The 19604-nt window shown below is 41.4% G+C and overlaps 1 protein-coding gene across 3 annotated transcripts; it reads right to left on the bottom strand.

The window, feature by feature from the left end:
* Nucleotides 1-1773: 1773 nt before the first annotated feature.
* Nucleotides 1774-11539, bottom strand: ENPP5 (ectonucleotide pyrophosphatase/phosphodiesterase family member 5). 3 transcript variants are annotated; one of them, XM_014837498.3, is made up of 4 exons: nucleotides 11437-11539; nucleotides 7978-8839; nucleotides 6297-6473; nucleotides 1774-4250 (listed from the first exon to the last, which is right to left on the bottom strand). In XM_014837498.3, the coding sequence occupies exons 2-4, from the start codon at nucleotides 8804-8806 to the stop codon at nucleotides 3823-3825; spliced, it is 1434 nt and encodes a 477-aa protein (XP_014692984.3). In that variant the 5' UTR covers nucleotides 8807-8839; nucleotides 11437-11539; the 3' UTR covers nucleotides 1774-3822. The 3 variants fall into 3 exon arrangements, with proteins under 3 accessions (XP_014692984.3, XP_014692983.3, XP_070370919.1); XM_014837497.3 differs by having other exon boundaries at nucleotides 11326-11506; XM_070514818.1 differs by lacking the exon at nucleotides 11437-11539 and adding an exon at nucleotides 9335-9401.
* Nucleotides 11540-19604: the final 8065 nt, after the last annotated feature.

Genomic DNA, 19604 nt, shown 5'->3' with positions numbered 1-19604 from the left:
AATTGCCAGTGACCCAGTCAGCATTCTTTCATGTCTACCATGCTTCACTTCACTTTCATACACAGGGGTGGTGGAAAGAATCAATAGAAATTAACCCCAAAACAATTCTAGACAACCCCACTATACAAGTACACATTTTATAAAGAGTTCCTGTAGGTCAGACCCAGGCGCAGTACTTTGGACTTACGTATTGTTTGGATTGTCCACTGAGGAGAGTGAATATGTGTTTTACACACAATTTCTGTGAAGCCGTTTTTTTTTTTTTTAAATTTAATCATGACAGGACATGTAGGAGTTCTGTTTCCAGTAAAATGGTAGAGTATGTAATTCAAACTAATCCTCTTGCTGAGGACTAGAAAATCTGGACAACATAGAAAAGATCTGTGCTAAAGCCCTGAGGAATTACCAAGAAGTGAAGACTCAAAAGGCCAAGATTTAGAAGAAGGAAGATAACCTGTAATACTGAGCACCTAAGGGCATCTGAATTCTGGAGGAGGCAGCTGAGAAGCTGAAAAGCTAACCTAACCAAAAAGTGTGTATGTGGGGCTGGGGGGCTGGGGGGAGTGGTAAGAGAGAAAACACAAATGTAAAAAAGAAAAGCAGAACACTTAAAAATCCTAAGAGCCTACTTTACACTATTTGATACAAATAAGGTTGAAAATACAGATGAAATGGATCATTAATTAGGAAAAATATTGAGCGAAGATTCCAGTAGAGAAAGAAAACCAAAACAAACCAATTTCTGTTTTAAAGATTGGGAAAGTTATAAACTCTTGTACAAAAAAGTATCAGGCCCAAAAGACAATAGTTTATTTTAGTTGCTCTTTATCAGATTCGATCATTAATACTATATTTGCCTTGTAAAAGTAGTGTTTTAGAAAAAGACATACATGAGTTTTTGAGGTGAACATAACATTGATATCAAACCTAGTAAAGATAGCATCAAAAAAAGACCAACTTCAAATGGGGCGAGAAAAAACAAAATGGAAAGTCAAATCCTCTGCCTGTTAGAGACTGAATTATGCCCCTCAAAATTCATTAGGTTAAAGTCCTAACGCCCCAAACCAGATCAGGATACCGGGGTCCTGCTTCCAGCTGGCACGAGTATGTCATGCAAGTCACTTCACAGCTTTCAAGGGCCCTTGTTAAATCAGGGGTTTGCATGACCCCTCAGATCCCTCGTGGCTCCATGATTCCTCAGTTCGTCCCCCTTAGTTAACGAATAGCTGAAAACACTCGAGAACCAGAAGGGCTAGGAGCTTCATTAGGTTTTTTAGAAATAGATTCTTGTAAGAAACTGAAACTACTAATAGGTTCCTAATTTTGCCTTAAGAGGTCAGAAAGCATTTTGAAGAGCAATTTTAAATTTAAATGGGAAGGGGCAAAAAGGAAAGAAACTGCAAAACATACACTGAATAAGAAAAATCTTATCAATGAATAAATTGTACAAAATAGCTGAGGGAAGAGAGTTGAGCAAAAATGGCGAGGTAGGGGGAACTCCATTCCTCTGGCCTTTTAAAAATTCTTACTTACAATTAGCGAGATTAGCTAATCTCAGTTTTCTTCCTATGTGCTAATTTGTGTTCACTGCGTACAAAGTCTCACCATGAAGACAGCCGGGTAAAACAACAAAAAACCTACCAAAGGAAGATGAGCGACTAGATTTTCGCAGCAAAGTTTAAAATTTCATTTTCCTTCAGGGAAGTGCTCCTGCTTATATTTTACAGGAAAATAAGTATCTGTAAATAAAAGAAACCATACAATAACCAAATCTTCATAGCAGAATTTTAATGATTTCATCTACGTGACAGAATTTACTTTCTTCTTACTACTAAGGTAGTAGCACCTTCTAAAATGAATTTAATGCAGTAATTAGTTTAAATGTACACAGAGCACTTGAAGAGTAATGCTTTTAAATAGACCAATTTCATCTTTCAGTCATTATATTGGCATCTCGAAAAGGCAGATAAGTTCCTACCTACAAAGCAGGCCAACATAAGTGGTCACAAATTCCAAAGCGTCTAATCCAGAGTTCAGACTTTTTGAGTTTGCTGTCTACCATTTCACTTCTCAGCTTTTTAATCTATGGTACATTTCCAGTGATTCCATTCTATCTTATTAAGAGGTTGTATAACAAAAGGAGAATTAGGTGCCAACATTCTTTACTGGTATTTTCACTTAAAAAAAATAATTCATTCACCTTATTTTAGGAAGCACTTAAATTCAATTATATTTTTAACTATGCCACTTTTATTCTTTACAACTAATTTATTCTTTCTTTCCGGAATACATATATCATTTTAACTACTTAGTAGCCAGTTGGCGCGTAAATACACACAAAATCAGAATATTTGGGCCATGTGTCTATAAAGTGGTTTCTATTTTCTTCAAGGAAAGGTGTTCTTTCTGGGGCTTCCTCTTTCCCCTAAGAAACCTTAGGTAACACTGCCCTCTCCCGAACCTGACTACTCATGAGATCTAAACCACAGCTTTAGACTGTGTAATGCTTGGAATGAGAGGAGCTGAGATGACCAGACAGATGAAAATACCACCCAGGAGGTAGAAGTCTATTTGTGAACTTGGATTCACCCCGGATCGCACTGAGCACCTGGTTGAGTGGGTATTCCAATACTTCAAGAAACAAAAGTATAATCTCAGCTCCTTCTGCTTCAATACCTGTGACCTCTAAGACTCACTCCGCTAGTTTTTGCCCTCAGGCACCCTTTAGCACTGTTCTGGGTACACTGTGAACAATGGTCCGGCCTAATTTTTCCCCCAGCTCCACGTAGCTCTTTTCAAGGACTGAGCGGCCTAACTCCACGTAATGCAGTTTGTGCTCTTGCAATTCTGGACCTTCAAATGCTCAAACCTAAATGCTTGTGCTCTGTTACCACGTTAGCAGATAAAAACCATTGTTTTATCTAATTTGATTTTTAATGTGATTAATAGTGATTTAGTTTTCAAAGCAGCAAGTAATTAGAGAACAAGAGAAAACATTGCTGAGATGGTGCCCGATCTCTTCTAGTCAGGCCAGTGTATGACTACATGGGAAAGAAATGTAAATTCACGGTGTCTTCATTATTACAAAAATATGAGTAAAATGACTAATCAGGAAATAACAGTAATGAATTTTACGACAGAAACAATATATTTAGAAAGAATCTGTCAGTATTTAGTCTCATTTTCGGGGAAAACAAAATGAAAATCCACGTCCTTTGAAAGAAATACAACAGGAAGGCTAACAGGTGCATCCCGCCATTGGGAATGTCTCTCTCCCAAGTTCAACGTACAAAGGTCGTCACAGTTGATTTTCAACAATTTTCACATTCTTCTTGCTCTCCCAATGTAAGAAGATAGATTTCTACACTACTTAGAAATTACTAGAAATTTCATTCAGTTTGAACAATGAATAACAAGTATTCTGTGACATGGGCAAAAAAAGTTGTCTTTTTCAACCAAGTTGTAAGACATAATTGTCAATAAAGTGCATTTCACATAAAAGTACCCATTAGGAGAGTAATTTAAAGTGCAGTATATAAGGTACTTTAAATAGTGCAAAGTTGATAAGTATGTACATTGTATGTGCCAAGTCCAAATAAAGCAGGATCTTATCTACCCCTAAGCCAGAGAGAACAATGGAAACTTACTTCCACATCTTTAAGCCTTTGCAGGTATGTGTACTTTGGTCCGTGTGTGTGAGTGACTGCGCCTGCATACGTATATAACTGCTCAACGGTCTGCGCGAATGTCTGAACCTGGCTTCCTAGAATTTGAAACCTTTAAACGCTGACACAACTATGCAATCTCCACTTAAAAGCAGCATTAGGCTTGTAATAATGGTTGAGATATTTCAGCATGCATATCTGGTAAGGCAGGTATTTGACTGCGAATTAAATGTTTAACGAAAACTATGAAGAAAACGACAACGATAACGCTACCAAGGGAGACCCCTATGAAATAAGCATAGGACTCCTCTTGCTCATATTCTCTTGGTTTGTCACTACCACGGAGGAGTGTAGTACTCTGCGTAGAAGGAATTGCTCTTGGAGTCGTTGAACTGAGCAGATCCTGGACATTCCAGAACGATCCGTTGTGAGGCATGGCAGTGATATTGAGGAGGTGGCAGAGCAGGGGGTACAGATCTGTCGAGTTCATGGCTTCTTTTGTGAAATTCTTTCTGAAGGCAGGACCATGGGCTAGAAATATTGGATGCATTTCTGCTAATGCATTGTCATAACCGTGGTTGCCTACTGTAAAGATAAAATGAATGAATGTTAGCCAACCATTAAAATGGGAATAGCAGCTGTATCATTAAATTCTGAACTGAAATGCAAATTTTATCTACTTTGACTTTTAAAATAAAATAATCTTTTACAAACAATCTCCATTGTTGTCAACATCACAATTCACTTCAGGAAATGAAAAGTCAAATGATCAGCAGTTTTCCTCACAGGCCAACGCTACTCAAGCAACAAAGGAGGAAGGGCAAAGAGCAAAGCTGAGTCAAGTCAGGGGAAAACGAAAGTGATTTTTTTTTGGTGGCAAGTAAATTAATTTTCAGCAAATACTCATTAGGTACGTCCTATGTTCCAATTATTGTTCTAAAGATAAAGAAAGAAAGATGCTCTTAGTCATGAACACAATAAATTCATAATTCATAACCAGTAAAAGGGGAAAAGCAACAAATAAAGAAAAACAAAAGACTTCAGAAAAATCAAACGTCTAGTTACAGCTACAATACATGAAAATCTGAACATATAAAGGTGGAAATTGTTCTCATGGCCAAAGAAATTACTTTTAAAGGCCTTCTTAAAACAGTTCCCCTGGCATGATTAAATATTGGCTTACAGATCATTATCTGTATGTAAAACCAGTTTTAAGAACCAGAAACCATATACCGGTTCACGTCTGTCACTATGACTCACATATACACTACAAATGTCACTGTCAGGCGACTGCTTTTCTTTTCATCAATAAACATGAGAGGAACCCAATTCCACCTAAAGGGACATCTTTGTGCAACTCATATATATATATCAAGGACCAATGCACAAAAAAGCATTTCTAGATGGTTTAGACACAATGTGGTTCCTTCAACATTTAAGAAACAGAGTAGAAAACCTCCCAGTGAACTGATCAGCAGTGCAGGTTAATATCTAAGTCATCCAGGAGCCCCACGTCAGGTAGTCCAATAGAGGGAATTTAACACGGGGACTACTTACAAAAGTGTTGAGCTGAGGAGCAAACGGGATGACGGGGTTACCTCGTGATTAGGAACAGTGGGAACCTCCTATGGCCCCCAGGGCTAGAGGGAGGATGGAAGAGGTGGTGTTCCCCAGAGCCAAAAAGCCAGGGCTACCTAGCAGGAGCTGAGGCCCCGAGAGAGAAATGGTTCAGAGGGAGCTGGGATCACAGACGAAATGCAGCTTTTGTTAGAGACAGCCTGAGGCACAGAGGATAGGGGACAAAGACCCTGGCTTCTCTCCTCCTCTTGCCTTCCAAACTCCTGCCAGGGTCCTCTATTGGCCAAACCCAACCAGAAAGCAGTTTACAAAGGAGCCTGGGACATTTAGTCTGTAGGGGTCAAGCACTGGCAATACAAAGCAGGGTAGGGAAAGGGTGGGGAGTTTGAGAGCAAATGTGTAAATGATAGGCACAGTAAAAATGAGTGAAATCCTGTGGATGACTTTTCTATTTGACTAACTTGTTAAAAGCTATACGAGAAGGGAAAATTACACAGTAAGGATGGCAGAAAGCTCTTTATGTGTCATGTTTGAATTTTAAATGGGATTTCCATTATATTCTAAATTTAATCAGTGGAAAGAGCTCTAAAATTATATCACTAGGTATTTGTCTTGATATATTATAATCCACGCCACACGCGTTTCCTTTTAGAAATGTTTCCAAGGTATAAAGCAAAGCTGGCCTATATTTGCTAGAGCCAGAAGGGCAAAGGAAACGAGAACACTAACAATTGCAAATAAAAAGAGATCCAATTCTTATGAAATCAGAATATAAAACAGATGCAGAAAATAATTTATAAATGTGTTATATTTTTCTCAGGAACATAAACAGTTATAATTAGCAATATTAGGGCACTGCATATCTTTGGTCTGATGGCTTCAAGAGAAGTACATGTTTTACTTTTAGGAGGTTACCTCTTTTTAAAGCCCCAAGGATCTTTATTTTGCTATTCATGTATGACACTAGCTAGTTATTTAATCAGTCAATTAACTATCCACAGCCTCCACTTTAGCAAATGACGACGCAGAATGGGAATACTATAACACACTCACACAGAAAGTCATCCGACTTGTTCTGTAGAATATACCACCCTTCGTCAGCCACGGCTATGATCGGTTGAATGCGACTGTTGTATCTGTAATGCCATCTTTCCGGAATCTCTTCTTTTTTGTAAACAGTAAGATTAGGATGAGCCCGAGCTAGTGCTTCATAGACTTCATCAAATTTACCTAAAAGAGGAGGAAAAAGGTGAAGCACTTAGAACAAGACGTTCACTGTTACAATCCAAGAACAACCGCGGCAACGAAGGCCCAACAATGCAAATGCCCTGAGGTCAAAAGCCAGGGAGCCAACGCAATGCAACACAGCCAGCCACTTTAGAACACCCATCCCCTTGGAGGAAAGAATCTTGTGAGGGAAACTGAGAAATAACTAATCTTCTGTTGTACGTAAATTCACCTTATAGAATTAAGAGAGGACATTTCATAGGACCAGAAATCAATAATCTCTAATTTAAAGACTTAAAGACACAAACACACAGGTCCTAATTACTGGCACTAAGTAAAATGTCTAGGGTATTGCAATAGCAGCAAAGTTCTGGTAGTTCTGAATGCAGAGATGAAGAATCTCTAGACGAGAAAATACGGTAAGTGGAGGGCGAGGGCTGGGACAGGACGGACTGGAGGTGCACAGCAGCTTGTGAAATGGAAAAGTTCTTTAAAACTCTGCAGATGTTGCAAGAGTACTTCCTGTACCTTCAAATGCAGTAAACCTGGGCACTATCTTAAATCCTTTTCTTGTTTTTCAGATCTATTTTGGGGGCTTCCTCCATGCCTCCCACACCCCCACAAAGGAGCACCATACCAATTTTATAAGAAAAACAGAAGGGTTAATGTGATTTTCTTAAATAACCACCCGAAACTTGCTATTTTATATTGAATTTGTTGAAAGGTTTGTGTGCAGGTGCACATGCACATTTTCACATTCACTGTTGTATATGGGCCTCTTAATTCCCCTGTGAGGGATATAACTCTCATTTGTGACGTATTCAGTTTTGCAAAAGCCGTTCTTTCATCTGATACCCAGCCCAACTCTAGGTGAAAAAACAAAAGTCAGAAGAGCAGGCCTGAGTCTTGCTCTGCACTTGCTTTGTCATCTGGGGATGTCAAACCTTTGCAGCTCGTTCACCTACCCTTAAAACAGAAATAATACTGAAGTGACAGAGCTGGTATGAGGCTTTGAGGTTTGTAAGAAGTTCAAGGGATTCTTATTAATTCCCCTACTTAGAGATAAGAAAAGTGAATCTCGGGTTAACCAAAGCTTCCTCCTTCCTATGCTCCACTGCTGCTCTATTAAGCAGGTCCCAACTAAGGGTCTACAGAAGATTTTAGGGCTTCCATGAAATCACTGTAATTGCACGCAAATCTGTAATGTATCTTCCCATCTCAATTTTTCTGAGAAGGAAGCCTGCAGCTTTCATCATATTTGATTCCAAAATGGTTAAATCTGATTGCCATAACTAGACAGAGAGCATCAATTTCAATATTATGGGAAAAAAGTGAAAAATCAGACTGAGAAAAGAGATTTTTGCCTTTTCAGAGGCTAAGGATGAAATCCCACACTACTACCATGACACAGGCAAGCACACTTGAACGACACAGACGCAGAAATCCCCACTCAATCGCCCTGGGCACTTGCAGACCTAGCCTCAGACCACCACTCGGTCACACTTACCGTCTTTTGGCAAGATGGCTGCTACTGGAGACTTGTCAATCAGGATATAGTGGTCTTTATCCAAATACTGGTCAAGTTCAATTACCCTTTCCTCAGAACACTGGGTCATTCCATGATCACTTGTGATGATTAGGTTCACAACGTTCCACAACTCTGCCTTTTTCAGCATTTGTATGAGATACCCTAACTTGTTGTCAATATCTGAAATGACAGGCCCCATGAGTGGACTGTCAGGTCCCAAATGGTGGCCCATGTCATCAGGGTCTTCCCAATAGAGAAGACCAAGATTTATGGGCTCTTTTGATGTAAACCACTCAATAATTTTGGCAACTCTATCTTCAAATGAAACGGACTCGTTGTAAGGCATGTAGTGCGTTGGAAAGCTCTCATGTATTTTTACATCTGCTCCGGGCCACATGGCTGCACCACTAGCATGTCCGGCCCTCTGATTTGTGATCCATATTGGCGTTGCTTCTTCCCAAAACTCAGAATCATAAATATTCATGTTATCCAAGGAGAAAGATTTGTTCAGAATAGGATCAAACATGTCATTTGCCACGATCCCATGATTCTCTGCAAAGAGGCCAGTTACCAAAGTATAATGGTTAGGGTAGGTCTTTGTAATAAAAATATTAGTAACTTGCTCCACATGAACACCATATTTCATAAGATAATGAAAATGGGGTGTTGGGAATCTATATAAGTAATCCCAACGGAATCCATCAAATGAAACTAGTAGAACCTTTTGCTCGTCCGGCTGGAGAGAAAATGTCACTGAAAGTGTTAATGCAGCAAGTATGAAGGACACCCAAAGAAGTTTTGAAGTCATTTTCAAAGGACTTGATCTTCAGGGTAAGACAATCTGTATAAAAAACACATAGAAGTTAATGGCAATAATTTTGTTTGGTATACTTTACCCAAAACTGAGAGTGATGGTGCTTAGTAATCCCAGTTGCATCATCAGTTCCAGCCTGGAAGGAGCATGTTGCAAAACTCCATCTTAAACAACAGACCTGGGGCTACTTGTATAATAAGGCTGAGAAGTTGCTGTATTTTAGAAATTATTTTAGTTTCCAAGAATTTATTAAAACATTCCTCAAAGGAATTATTTAAATAAGCTCTCCAAATATCATTTTAAGACGATATAATTTAAACGCAACTTTTCAGAAACATTTTCAGGTAGACCCAGACTTCTGACTTCAGGTCAGAAACATGTATATAGTCAAATACCTGTGAACACATTTACCATGGCTAGATGAACTACAGGAACCTAGCAACAACGAAGTACCATTAGCAAATCGAATAATAATGCTTAAAAAAAAAAAATATATATATATATATATATATATATACATACACATATACACCTCTATTTTTCAAAGCCAAGGCCTTATGTCTGGTTCATCATGGTTAGAGATGTCACTAGAATGGAGAAAATAGATGAACTTGGTTTCTTGAAGTGACATAAAATTTGTGACATTCAGGGGCCAGCCCAGGGGCGCAGCGGTTAAATTCGCACATTCTGCTTCGACGGCCTGGAGTTCACCGGTTCGGATCCCCGGTGCAGACCTACGCACCACTTGTCAAACCATGCTGTGGCAGGCATCCCACATATAAAAAAAATAGAGGAACATGGGCATAGATATTAGCTCAGGGCCAGTCTTCCTCAGTAAAAAAGAGGAGGACTGGCAGCAGATGTTAGCTCAGGGCTAATCTTCCTCAAAAAGAAAACCAAAAAATTTGTGACATTCAAATATATTTGTGAAATGTAATCTGCACTCACTTTTTAATAATCAAAGCATAGACTTCTTTCAACTAAACAATTAGATTCTGAACTAAGTATAAACAAAAGCATAATTCTGAAACTTGAGGTTGACCTTCCTAAGGTTAACGTTCGTCAACATTTAATCTTATCAGTGATGTGTGCAGAAAAGGCACTTGCCAGGATTAAATAATCTCTTTGGATCAAGGTTGTTTTTTTTTCTTTTAATCTGCATATATTGCTAAAAAGCTTTTATTCTATTCAAACAAGCTAATAAGAGGCAATATGGGTAAATGACACATATGCAAATCTCATTAGTTCTCATTGGGGTTGCATATCAGCCAAAGACCTTTTGTTCTCTCCTTTCCCTGTCCATTGTTGCCTGAAGGTATTTATCAACCTAGCAAAACTTGGATCTAACTATACTTTGTGCTAGAAGGCTCTTGAATTCAGTTTTTGAGATCTTCCTAATTTGAACACGCTGAAGACATTTTTAATCCTCAAAACCAGACTTGTCTTGCCTTGCTACATTATAGATCAATAAAAACTGCTTGGCATGCTTGTCTTGCTTTCAGACCCACAAACTATGCGTAAACTATGTGTATTGGCTTGAGAGCAATAATTCTGCTTTGTTTTTTAACCATGATTTCACCAGACCTAGAACATTACTCCAACTGAAATTATTTTAGGTATTGGTCTCCAGACAACGGCTCAAAAATTAAATTTAAAAAACTATTTCTCAAAAGGCTGTAACGTTTCCAATTCTGGAATGAACGTTAAAAATCAGATCCAATAAGGAACTGCAACTGTTTCCTAACATATCTGGCTGAGGACGGCGGCTCCTCCCTCCGTCTCCCTTGTCCTCCACCTTCCTAACACACAAGGAAGGATAATAGGAACCAAACGCATTTTAAGGATAAAAAAAGAATCAACTACGTGAAACACCTGATTTTCCTCTAGCTTAGCAAACTAATTTAGCAGCTGTGGCAAGCAGGAAAGAATTACTTTCCTGGGACAAACGAAACCAAGGCTAAATGGTGTCTAAAGCTTAGGAATGCTTGGTGAGAACCAACATTATCGCACTGTTGGCATGAAAGAAACAGCGAGGCGGCGGTGGGGATGAAGGAAATCGCAGAGTTCTTTCTTTTCCCTGCACAAAATGCTGCACAGTGCAGTGGAATCCCTAATTCTGGTCCAGCTTTCACTGGGCTGCTATCCAGTTCCTCCTTCCCTCCAACCCTTCCCCCACTGACAGCCTTGGAAATTTGGAGGAAGGGGCGCCGAGAAACCTGAAGAAGAGGGGAAGTGAAAGAGGAGTGGGTGTGTGTAGGGCGAACAGCAGGTGTCAAGAGGAAGGTGATGCATCCCCTCTTCCTCTCCCCAGGGATTCCACACTAGCCACTGGGAAAGGTCGCGGCGTTGGGTATGTTCCCGATTCGCAGGCCTCCCGCCCACCGAGGCTGGCAGAGGCGCCAACGTGGGATGTGTGTGTGTGTGTGTGTGTGTGTGTGCTGAGCAGTTTTGGGGACCCACAGGAGCCGCGTGGGTCGCCAGGAGGCAAGCCGCCCACTCCCCTGGACGCTTACCCTCGCCAGTGATCTGGTCCCTCCGAGTCGGCCTGGGGCAATGGGAAAGACCACCTGGAGGGGAGGGAGGTGGCGGGAGCCAGGGACGCCCCGTGACCCGCAGCAGCTCACCTGCACGCGACCTCGGCGCTGAGCGCCTGACCAGCCCCGCCTCCCTGCCGCAGGCCCCGCCTCTTAGCTCCCATTGGCTACGGTAGGATTGTTACCTCTGCCGGGGTTGCCAAGCGAAAGCGGGGCTCCTGGGAGTCGCTGCACCGCTTGTCAATCAGCGGGAGCGGGGCGGGCACTGCCTACGTTTGGAGGATGGAGGAAGCGGGAGGCCTCGGGAGCGAAGCGCTGGTGCGGATCCAGCTGGGAAGCCGGAGAGGCGGGAGGCGAACGTGCGCTTGGCGCTTGCAGAGGTCCGCCCTCCGTCGTGTCGCAAAGGCTTTCTGCAGTGTGCCTTTTCTAGACGGGAGCTGTGCTGTAATCGGTGATGCAGAGAGATTATAATGTCCTACCCCAGTGCTATGTGTGCTCTCACGCTCACTGTTTTTGTTGAAAGCTACTTTTATTCTCTTTTCTGATCTTTAAAGTTTTTTTGTTTTTTTTTCATATCACAAATTGGTGACACCATACCCTGGGCTTTGATCTGGGGAACACCGGAACACCCCAGGATGTCGATGGGACGATGACATTTTCCTGAACTCTTTTTCTGTATTAGTTGGTGGTGGTAACTGCTTTACCTCGGAAACATTTGATTTAAAAGGATTTAGTTTAGTCACTCTGCAGCCCCATGTTTGTTGTCCAGGTTTTCGCAGTGGAAGGTCCCTGAGGGATCTGCAGTAGTGTGGCAGCCGAGAAAAATGAAACAAAGCCAGGTGCAGAATGAGGTTGATTTGCGCAGGGAGAAAGTTAATTTGAACAGCTACCCTGATGGCTGCATCTAGGCTCCAGACTCTGCTTCTAGCTTTGTTTCCAAAGCTACAGCAAAGCTATGAGCTTCAGGTCTGATTTCTCTTTCAGAAAGTCTTATTTGTTCCTGCATCTTTCTTCCGTCTGCTTACTGTAGTGGGTTCATTTTTCAAGTTTTTTTTTTTTAATCGGTGGTATTTTTAGGCTGGAGGGAGTGTGGGCATGTGCACAGTTTGCCAATTTGATCCCTACTATATTTACCATAAATTCTAGCAGTGACTTCGAGCTCCCCTAAAAGGACTCGTCTATCCACGCAATTCCCAGGCCTAATTCTGACCACCCTGTAATGGGCAATGATACCTGCTTCCTTGTCTCAATTTAAGTTTCAACATCTAATTAGCCCATAAAATGGAGAGCGAAACGAACGGCTTTGCCTCCTGTCTGGAGCTCATGTTCCCTGTCTGGTGTACTGCAACTGTAAAATGAGTAGACATTCCTGACGATATTTACTTAAATGGGGCAAACATTTTGGTCATAATTTTTTCTCTTTCTCTCGACTTGTCGCAGAGGGCCAGTCCCTACTCCGATGGCTCCCTTCTAATTTGTGTGATACCATCCCAAAGGACACCCAGGCACTCTTCCATGGCCTTTTATTTGTAGAAACTTGTTTATGGCTTTCCACCACGTGGGATGGGGATTAAGGGGGAGGCTGGTGGTTTCTGTGTTTAGGCAGACCAGGTGACAATGAAGTTGTACAGGTTGTTCTCAGTCCCCAAAGCCCTGTCCTTTGAAACTGCCCAAACTTGGAACAGGGTGGTCCAATATTATAAGTCCCTGTCCCCCTAAAATAGGCCAACCCTGTGTTCTCCCCAAACACTCAAAGAACAGCTTATGCTAATTAGAGAGCAGGAGCAGGGAAAACGGGCCTCTCTGTTATACAGGTCACTGAGCATTGCTGGACTCTGTTCAGATGACTGCCGTGCTCTGCAAACTTTGTGGAGGGCATGATTGTATTCACCAGCTACCCCTGTGAAATAGGCGCGGTACAGCTGTTAACCACAGTATGCAACACGGAAAATGACTCACGAGGGGCCCAACGAGTGCCAGAGACACTTCCCAGATCTCCATATAATGACATCTAGTATTCAACTGATAGGCTGGTTCTGTAACTCATGTCGCTAATGGGAAAAAAATCTGGCTTAAATAGTAGAGACAGAGCAATGATTGCAAAAACATGGAATTCTTGCTTACACATCTGTTGTAGTCCTGCTGCCCTGCCTGTTGCCTCGATTTCTGTCCAATTGCGGTAACTACTCAGCAAATTGTGGTAGCACAGGCCACAACCTTATAGCTATTCCTTTATTTTATGTTATTGAATTAATATAATCATCGCTGAGCTGGTAGTGTTTTTCTGACTAATGGAGTAATAGAAGAACCAACTTCTTTCATGGGTTTTGGGGTGGGCATGGGGGTCCCTCTGCCTGCCTAAGGAAGTCTAATGGGGCTTTGAGAGCTGGATTATTTTCCTCCTAAGGAGCTGGAAGAGGTTTGTGCTAAAACTGAAATATGATCTATTCTTTATGAAATAACCAAGACTCGCTCTGCCACAGAAGTTTTGTTTTCAAAACTAGTCTATACCCCATGGTACAGAAAATGAACAAATTATTTTACAATTTTAAAAATCTTTAAGATTGCAACACATTGTACTATAAGTGACTAAACTAAAAGAAAGTCTATCTCTTAATCCCTTATAGAACATTCTGCAAAATGTGGGTCTTGCGTGTTCAATAGAGGTGGATTAGGAACCATTGGGACTCTGGTTCTGGACTGACCTCAATTCTTGATAAACAGTAGGTCTTCACTAATTTGGACTCAGTCCAGAAGTTCAGCCCAATGAGTGAAAAGTTGAATTATACGTTATTCAAAGACTTGTCCAAGTATTTTTATGCATATTAGTAATTTAGGCTGCTAATGATATATTTGTACTAATTAGAATTATATTTTCACACAAATAATTACCATGTTTTTATCCTCAGAAAGCTTTCTGTAAGTTGAATATAACCTTATAAACTTCTTTGTATGATTGTATTTTGTAGATTGTATTCATAGTGTATTATTTTCCTGGAGCTGCTGTAACAAACTGCCAGCAAATGGGCAACATAAAAACAGAAATTTATTCTCTCACAGTTTTGGAGGCTAGAAGTCAGAAGTCAAGACGTCGGCAGGGCCATGCTCCTTCCAGAGGCTCTAAGGAGGAATGCTTCCTTGTCTCTTCCAGCTTCTGGTAGCTTCTGGTGGTCGTTGGCTTGTTGTAGCGTAGCTCCAATCGCTGCCAACGTCATCACATGTTTTTCTCCCTGTGTGTCTCTGTGTCTTCACGTGGCCTTCTTATAAGGACACCAGTCATTGGAATTCAGGCCCATTTTAATCCAGTATGACCTCATCTAAACCTAACTAATTACGTTTGCAAAGATCCTGTTTCCAAATAAGGTCACATCCTGAGGTTCCAGATGAAGGTATATTGGTGTTGGTTGGGGGAGGGGCTGGGGGAGGACGCTATTCAACCAATATACATAGCTAAATTTTATAGCCCAGCCTAAATTGAGAGTTTATGAATTATTATTAAAATGGCTCAGTCTAGGTCACTGACATCATCTAGTGCTGACGAGAGATGAGGATGCGGAGCAGCTGCAAGTATCATACATTGCTGGTGGGAATGTATTTTGTTAGTGCTGTGAGTTGGTTCTGACTCCTAGTGACTCTGTGTACAGCAGAGCAGAATCCTGCCTGGTCTTTTTGCACCTTTCTCTCGCCTTCTGATGCTATATGAGACGGTGCTCTGCTGCTATTTACAGGGTTTTCATGGCCAATTTTTTCAGAAGTGAGTGGCCAGATCCTTCTTCCTAGTCTGTCTTAGTCCGGAAGGTCCGCTGAAACCTGTCCGCCATAGGCAACCCTGCTGGTATTTGAAATCCCGGTGGCATAGCTTTCAGCATCACAGCAACATGCAGCTGCCACAGTATGACAATGAGAGACGCAGTGATGTGGTTTCCTGACTGGGAAACAAACCTGGGCCATGGCGGTGAGAGCGCGGAATCTTAACTACTAGGCCACCGGGCTGATGGGAATGGTGTAGCCACTTTGGAAAACAGTTTGAAAGTTTCTTATAAAGTTAAATATGCACTTTTCACATAACAGAGGCATCCCACTCTTAGGTGTTTATCCAAGAGAAATGAAGATGAACACTCAAAAACTTATAGCAAATTTTTATACCAACTTTATCCACAATCATCAAAAGCTAGAAACGACCCAAATGTCCTCTAGCTGTGACTAGATAAACAAATTGTGCATAAATGGAATGCTATTCAGCAATGAGAAGGAACGGTGTTCTGATACACGCAACAACATGGATGAGTGTCAAAAGCATTTTGCTAAGTGAAAGAAGCCAGATACAAATGGCTATCCACTATATGATTCCATTCATATGACACTCTAGAAAAGGCAAAACCATGTGGACAGAAATCAGATTGGCAAGGGATGAAAGGAAAGGATGGGCTACATATGGCCACAAGGAGACTTTCTGATGTCAGGAAATTTTGATCGTGATGGTGTTACACCACCATGATTGTCTAAGTTTGTTAAAATTCAGAGAACTACACACTTGAAAATATTCGTTTTTGCCATATATAAATTATACCTCAATAACCAACAATGACAAGAAATAAGCCCAACTCTGTGCTCATTCCCCCAAAGTTCATGAACTACGCCTAGTGATGGTGGCCTTTTAACGGTCATTTTCCATGTGTGGCAGAGCGTATTAATTGAGCCTGCAGGACACAAGAACTCGGAAGGGCAGCGACTCCTTGGGGCCCCTGCTCTGCTGGTTTTCATGTTCTTTTACCTCATGAAGTAAAGTCTGGAAACTATACAGCAAAGAAACAATCCTTTTCTAGGCTAAAACTGAATGCCATTTGTTCAATAAGTCAATCTGTCTAAGATGTGCTAATCCAGATAGAAGGGACATTTATCTTTCGGTATCTGGTTTGAGGCCTATTTTGAAAGACGTATTCTCAGAAGAAGCCACATACAAACCTGTACATGTATTTGTGGTGTGTGGGGTGAAATCATTTAATCAAAACCGTGTTCTCAGCTCTTCTCATCCCTTAGGAGCCTCAAAGTACTTAGTTTAACATCACCATTTATTCTGAAAAGTATTGGCTTAGCCTGGGAGTCATAATTCTGCAAATTTACTGCCAGTTTGGGAAGACTTAAAAATAGTGTCATACACCCACATCAAAAAGACATTTTTTTCACTCTAGGTATTTACATTTAAAATGTAAATGTAAACATCCTTTGCAACTATTATGCAGCTTGGGGGTGCCCTTGGTTCTTTGGCAAATATTAAACTTTATGAATAGACAAAGCAGATAGCAACTGCTTTATGGGTTTATGGCTTTCTTGACATGGAAATGTGGGGTTCTCTCTGCCCTATTCCTGGAGAGCTGCAATTTCATAATAGGAAATTCATCTCCCAGGGTGATGCCAGATCCACCTCTATTAGCCATTTACTTACACATATGTGTGATTAATTCTATCTGATTTGCTCAGACTAGCATAATTTGTTGGGAAGAAAGGCCCTGAGAAGAACAAGTCAGTAAGTTGGGCATTTTCTTTGGAGTCATGAGCCAACAGCCCAGTATCCTAGAGGAAAGCAAAAACAGGAAAAGAAAGTGAGGGGAGGAAACCCCAAGCCGACATCTCTCATAATTTGCTTAAAGCTGGCTCTGCTCTTTGATGACGTTAAGCAGCACATCCCTGACGAGAGCTGTGATGTTGCAGGTGACAAAGAGGACACTTGACTTATGGAGGTGCTCCAAGTTTTTCCTTCATTTTTTGAATAGCCTTTTGTCTAGAAAATTCATATGAAATATTGAACTTTCTGATATAAAATCCTTGAGAGCTTTGCCATTCTTCAAGTCGCTTTCATCCTAATTCCTCCACACCTATTGCCACCTGTTGTCTGATTTCACAGAGTACTCCATCCCCCCGCACCTTGCTATGAGCCACCTGCTGACCTAGTTCCTTCTCTGCTCTCTAATGGGGACCTGACTTTGTAGAAAAATCCCTCCAGGGTGCGGGATTTTTGCTGATTTACTCTTGTATTCTTGCTTAGAACTAAAGAGGTTTACATGTCTGGGCTCACTGGCCAGAGTTAGCTGTGCTACCCATGGTGGTGGGGCAGGTAAACCCACTGATCCAACTATACAGGGTTATTTTGTAAATAAAAACTTTATTGAGATGAAATTCACATAACATAAAATGCACCCATTTAAAGTATACAATTCAGTGTTAATCTGCCATGTATGGCCTCATTGGCCTGCTTTAACCAAGTGATGTTGCTGAAAATGCCCGTTCTCATGCCATAACCCAGGTTAATGCATTCTTTTGACTCTTCTACTGAAAAATGGTAAGTCGTTTGGCTTTTAGTTTAGTGTGCATTGAGAATTGGTATGCTTTTCTTGTTTTTTCTTAGTAACATCTGTTGGCCTATTCCTAGCGCACTGTGTGGCACATGTTGTCTCATCCTATGTTTTCAGTCCCATTGCAATTTTGGGATATGAACCTGTCATTAAATCACAGCCTGTGAGTCAGAAGAAATAGGCATGCCAGTATGAATGGATGTGTGCTTTCTGGTTTTTTATGGAGGCAACCTCATTGTCATATGCTGCAAGTTTGTTTGCGCATTTTTATTAATTGCAAAGTCACTAGAAAGGGGTGGTATGCAAGGCAAGGGGAAAAGCAGGAGGGGCATTTTAAAACTTGCCAGAATGGGTACTATGGCCTCACTGAAAAAAATAACAAACTCCACTAGGCAGCTGTATGTAGGAGTAAGAGGAGTACATACAAGATGGGTACAGAGGGACAATTATAAAGCTAGAAACACGGTAACCTGCATGGGAGGGGAAGTGGGCATGAAATAGGGTAAATAACAATATTCCCAGAATTGTAATAACAACGCTTATTATTTAGTGCCAACCAGATACCAGGCACCGTGCCAAGCAGCACCACAACTTGGGGAATACAAATGGATCTTTTCCTATGTCAGCTCAGGAAGGGAGATTTCTAAGAGACTGAGCAACTCATTTAAGATCACACAACTAGTAAGTGGCAGAACCAGGCTGTTAATTCAGCTCAGTAACAGTAAGACCCCAAAGGGTGGCCATGGGAGAGACATTCTGGGGATAGACTTGATCTTCAGACTGACGAGAGCTTAGCTCTGCAGGAACCAAGCCCATGGGTTTGCTGACAAGGGGTCTGTGGATTTCATATCAGAGTTGAGGATTCTGGATTCCCTCCTTGACTTGGAGGTCCTCGATGGCGGGAGGCTGAGGGATGGAGAGCAGAGTGGAGGGTTGCCTGAGCCCAGTCCTGCATCCATGAAAGAAGGATTTTGTATTTTGCAAGCCAGTCAAATAATTCAGTTCCCTTATCAGAGAGCGGGGCCAGGGAACTCTCACAATTTCTTCCTTCAACAGCCATCACACAGATACTGTGTGAGAGACAAGTGAGCAAATGGGACTGGAGCAGTCATTCAGAAAGGGGCACCCAGGGGTGGATGTGGACCTCAGAATTGGAGTGACATTGGGTTGAAGACGGCCACTCCATATTGAAATAAAAGGTGGAATGATCTACAAATAGGAGTTTGAAAACCTTGAAGGATAGTTTGTGGGTGGAAGCATGGACATCAATAATCAGGGCAAAGTAACTGAGGCAGAATTGAGAGTGAGAGCACTCGGACTGCATAAGTGGGCATCAGTCAATTCAAAACTACTAATTTGAGTAGCTGCTGTGACAGGCATTGGGGGAGTTGAATGCAAGGAACCATAAGATACACTTCCTGCCTTCAAGGGGATGAAAATGCTGATTAGAGAGATGGTGTAAAAGCATGTGAAATCATCACAAACAATACAAAATTGTATTTAACCAAACACTAAATGATACTTTTTCAAGGCCTCAGGGATTTAAGCCACTTTTATTTGAAGAGGAGTTATTCTCCCAATGCCTGAATGCTAACATGTTGCCTTCCCGGCTCACCCGCTTCTCATTTTCCCTTAAGCTGCCATGAGTTCTTTTCTTTTAAAGAATTTCACTACTCATGAAGTAAAAATCTTAGAGTGGAAAAGTGGTGGTCCCAAGGAGTGTCTTGGGAGGTGTTTTAGACTGCTCCCATGATCTTCTTCTTCACCTGTCAGATCTCCATATAACATGGGCAGAGCTTTGAGCAGCGCACTTACTTGTCTATTTTGTGTGGAAGGAAAAGGGCCTGAGGTATGGAAGTAGAGTGATGGTGAATGACTTGGCTAATTTGTCAGGTCCCTTGAAGG

This window comes from Equus asinus, chromosome 8, assembly GCF_041296235.1.
Source record: "Equus asinus isolate D_3611 breed Donkey chromosome 8, EquAss-T2T_v2, whole genome shotgun sequence".
Taxonomy (NCBI): domain Eukaryota; kingdom Metazoa; phylum Chordata; class Mammalia; order Perissodactyla; family Equidae; genus Equus; species Equus asinus.
The sequence above is the reverse complement of the archived record's forward strand: the minus strand, read 5'-3'. Positions and strand labels throughout refer to the sequence as shown.

Excerpts from the sequence above, each read along its gene's own strand:
- ENPP5 (XM_014837498.3), bottom strand. The coding sequence starts at position 8,806 with ATGACTTCAAAACTTCTTTGGGTGTCCTTCATACTTGCTGCATTAACA. Across the intron at positions 6,474-7,977 it reads AGCCATCTTGCCAAAAGACG|GTAAATTTGATGAAGTCTAT; the intron begins GTAAGTGTGACC and ends CTCCTCTTTTAG. Across the intron at positions 4,251-6,296 it reads CAAGTCGGATGACTTTCTGT|TAGGCAACCACGGTTATGAC; the intron begins GTGAGTGTGTTA and ends TTATCTTTACAG.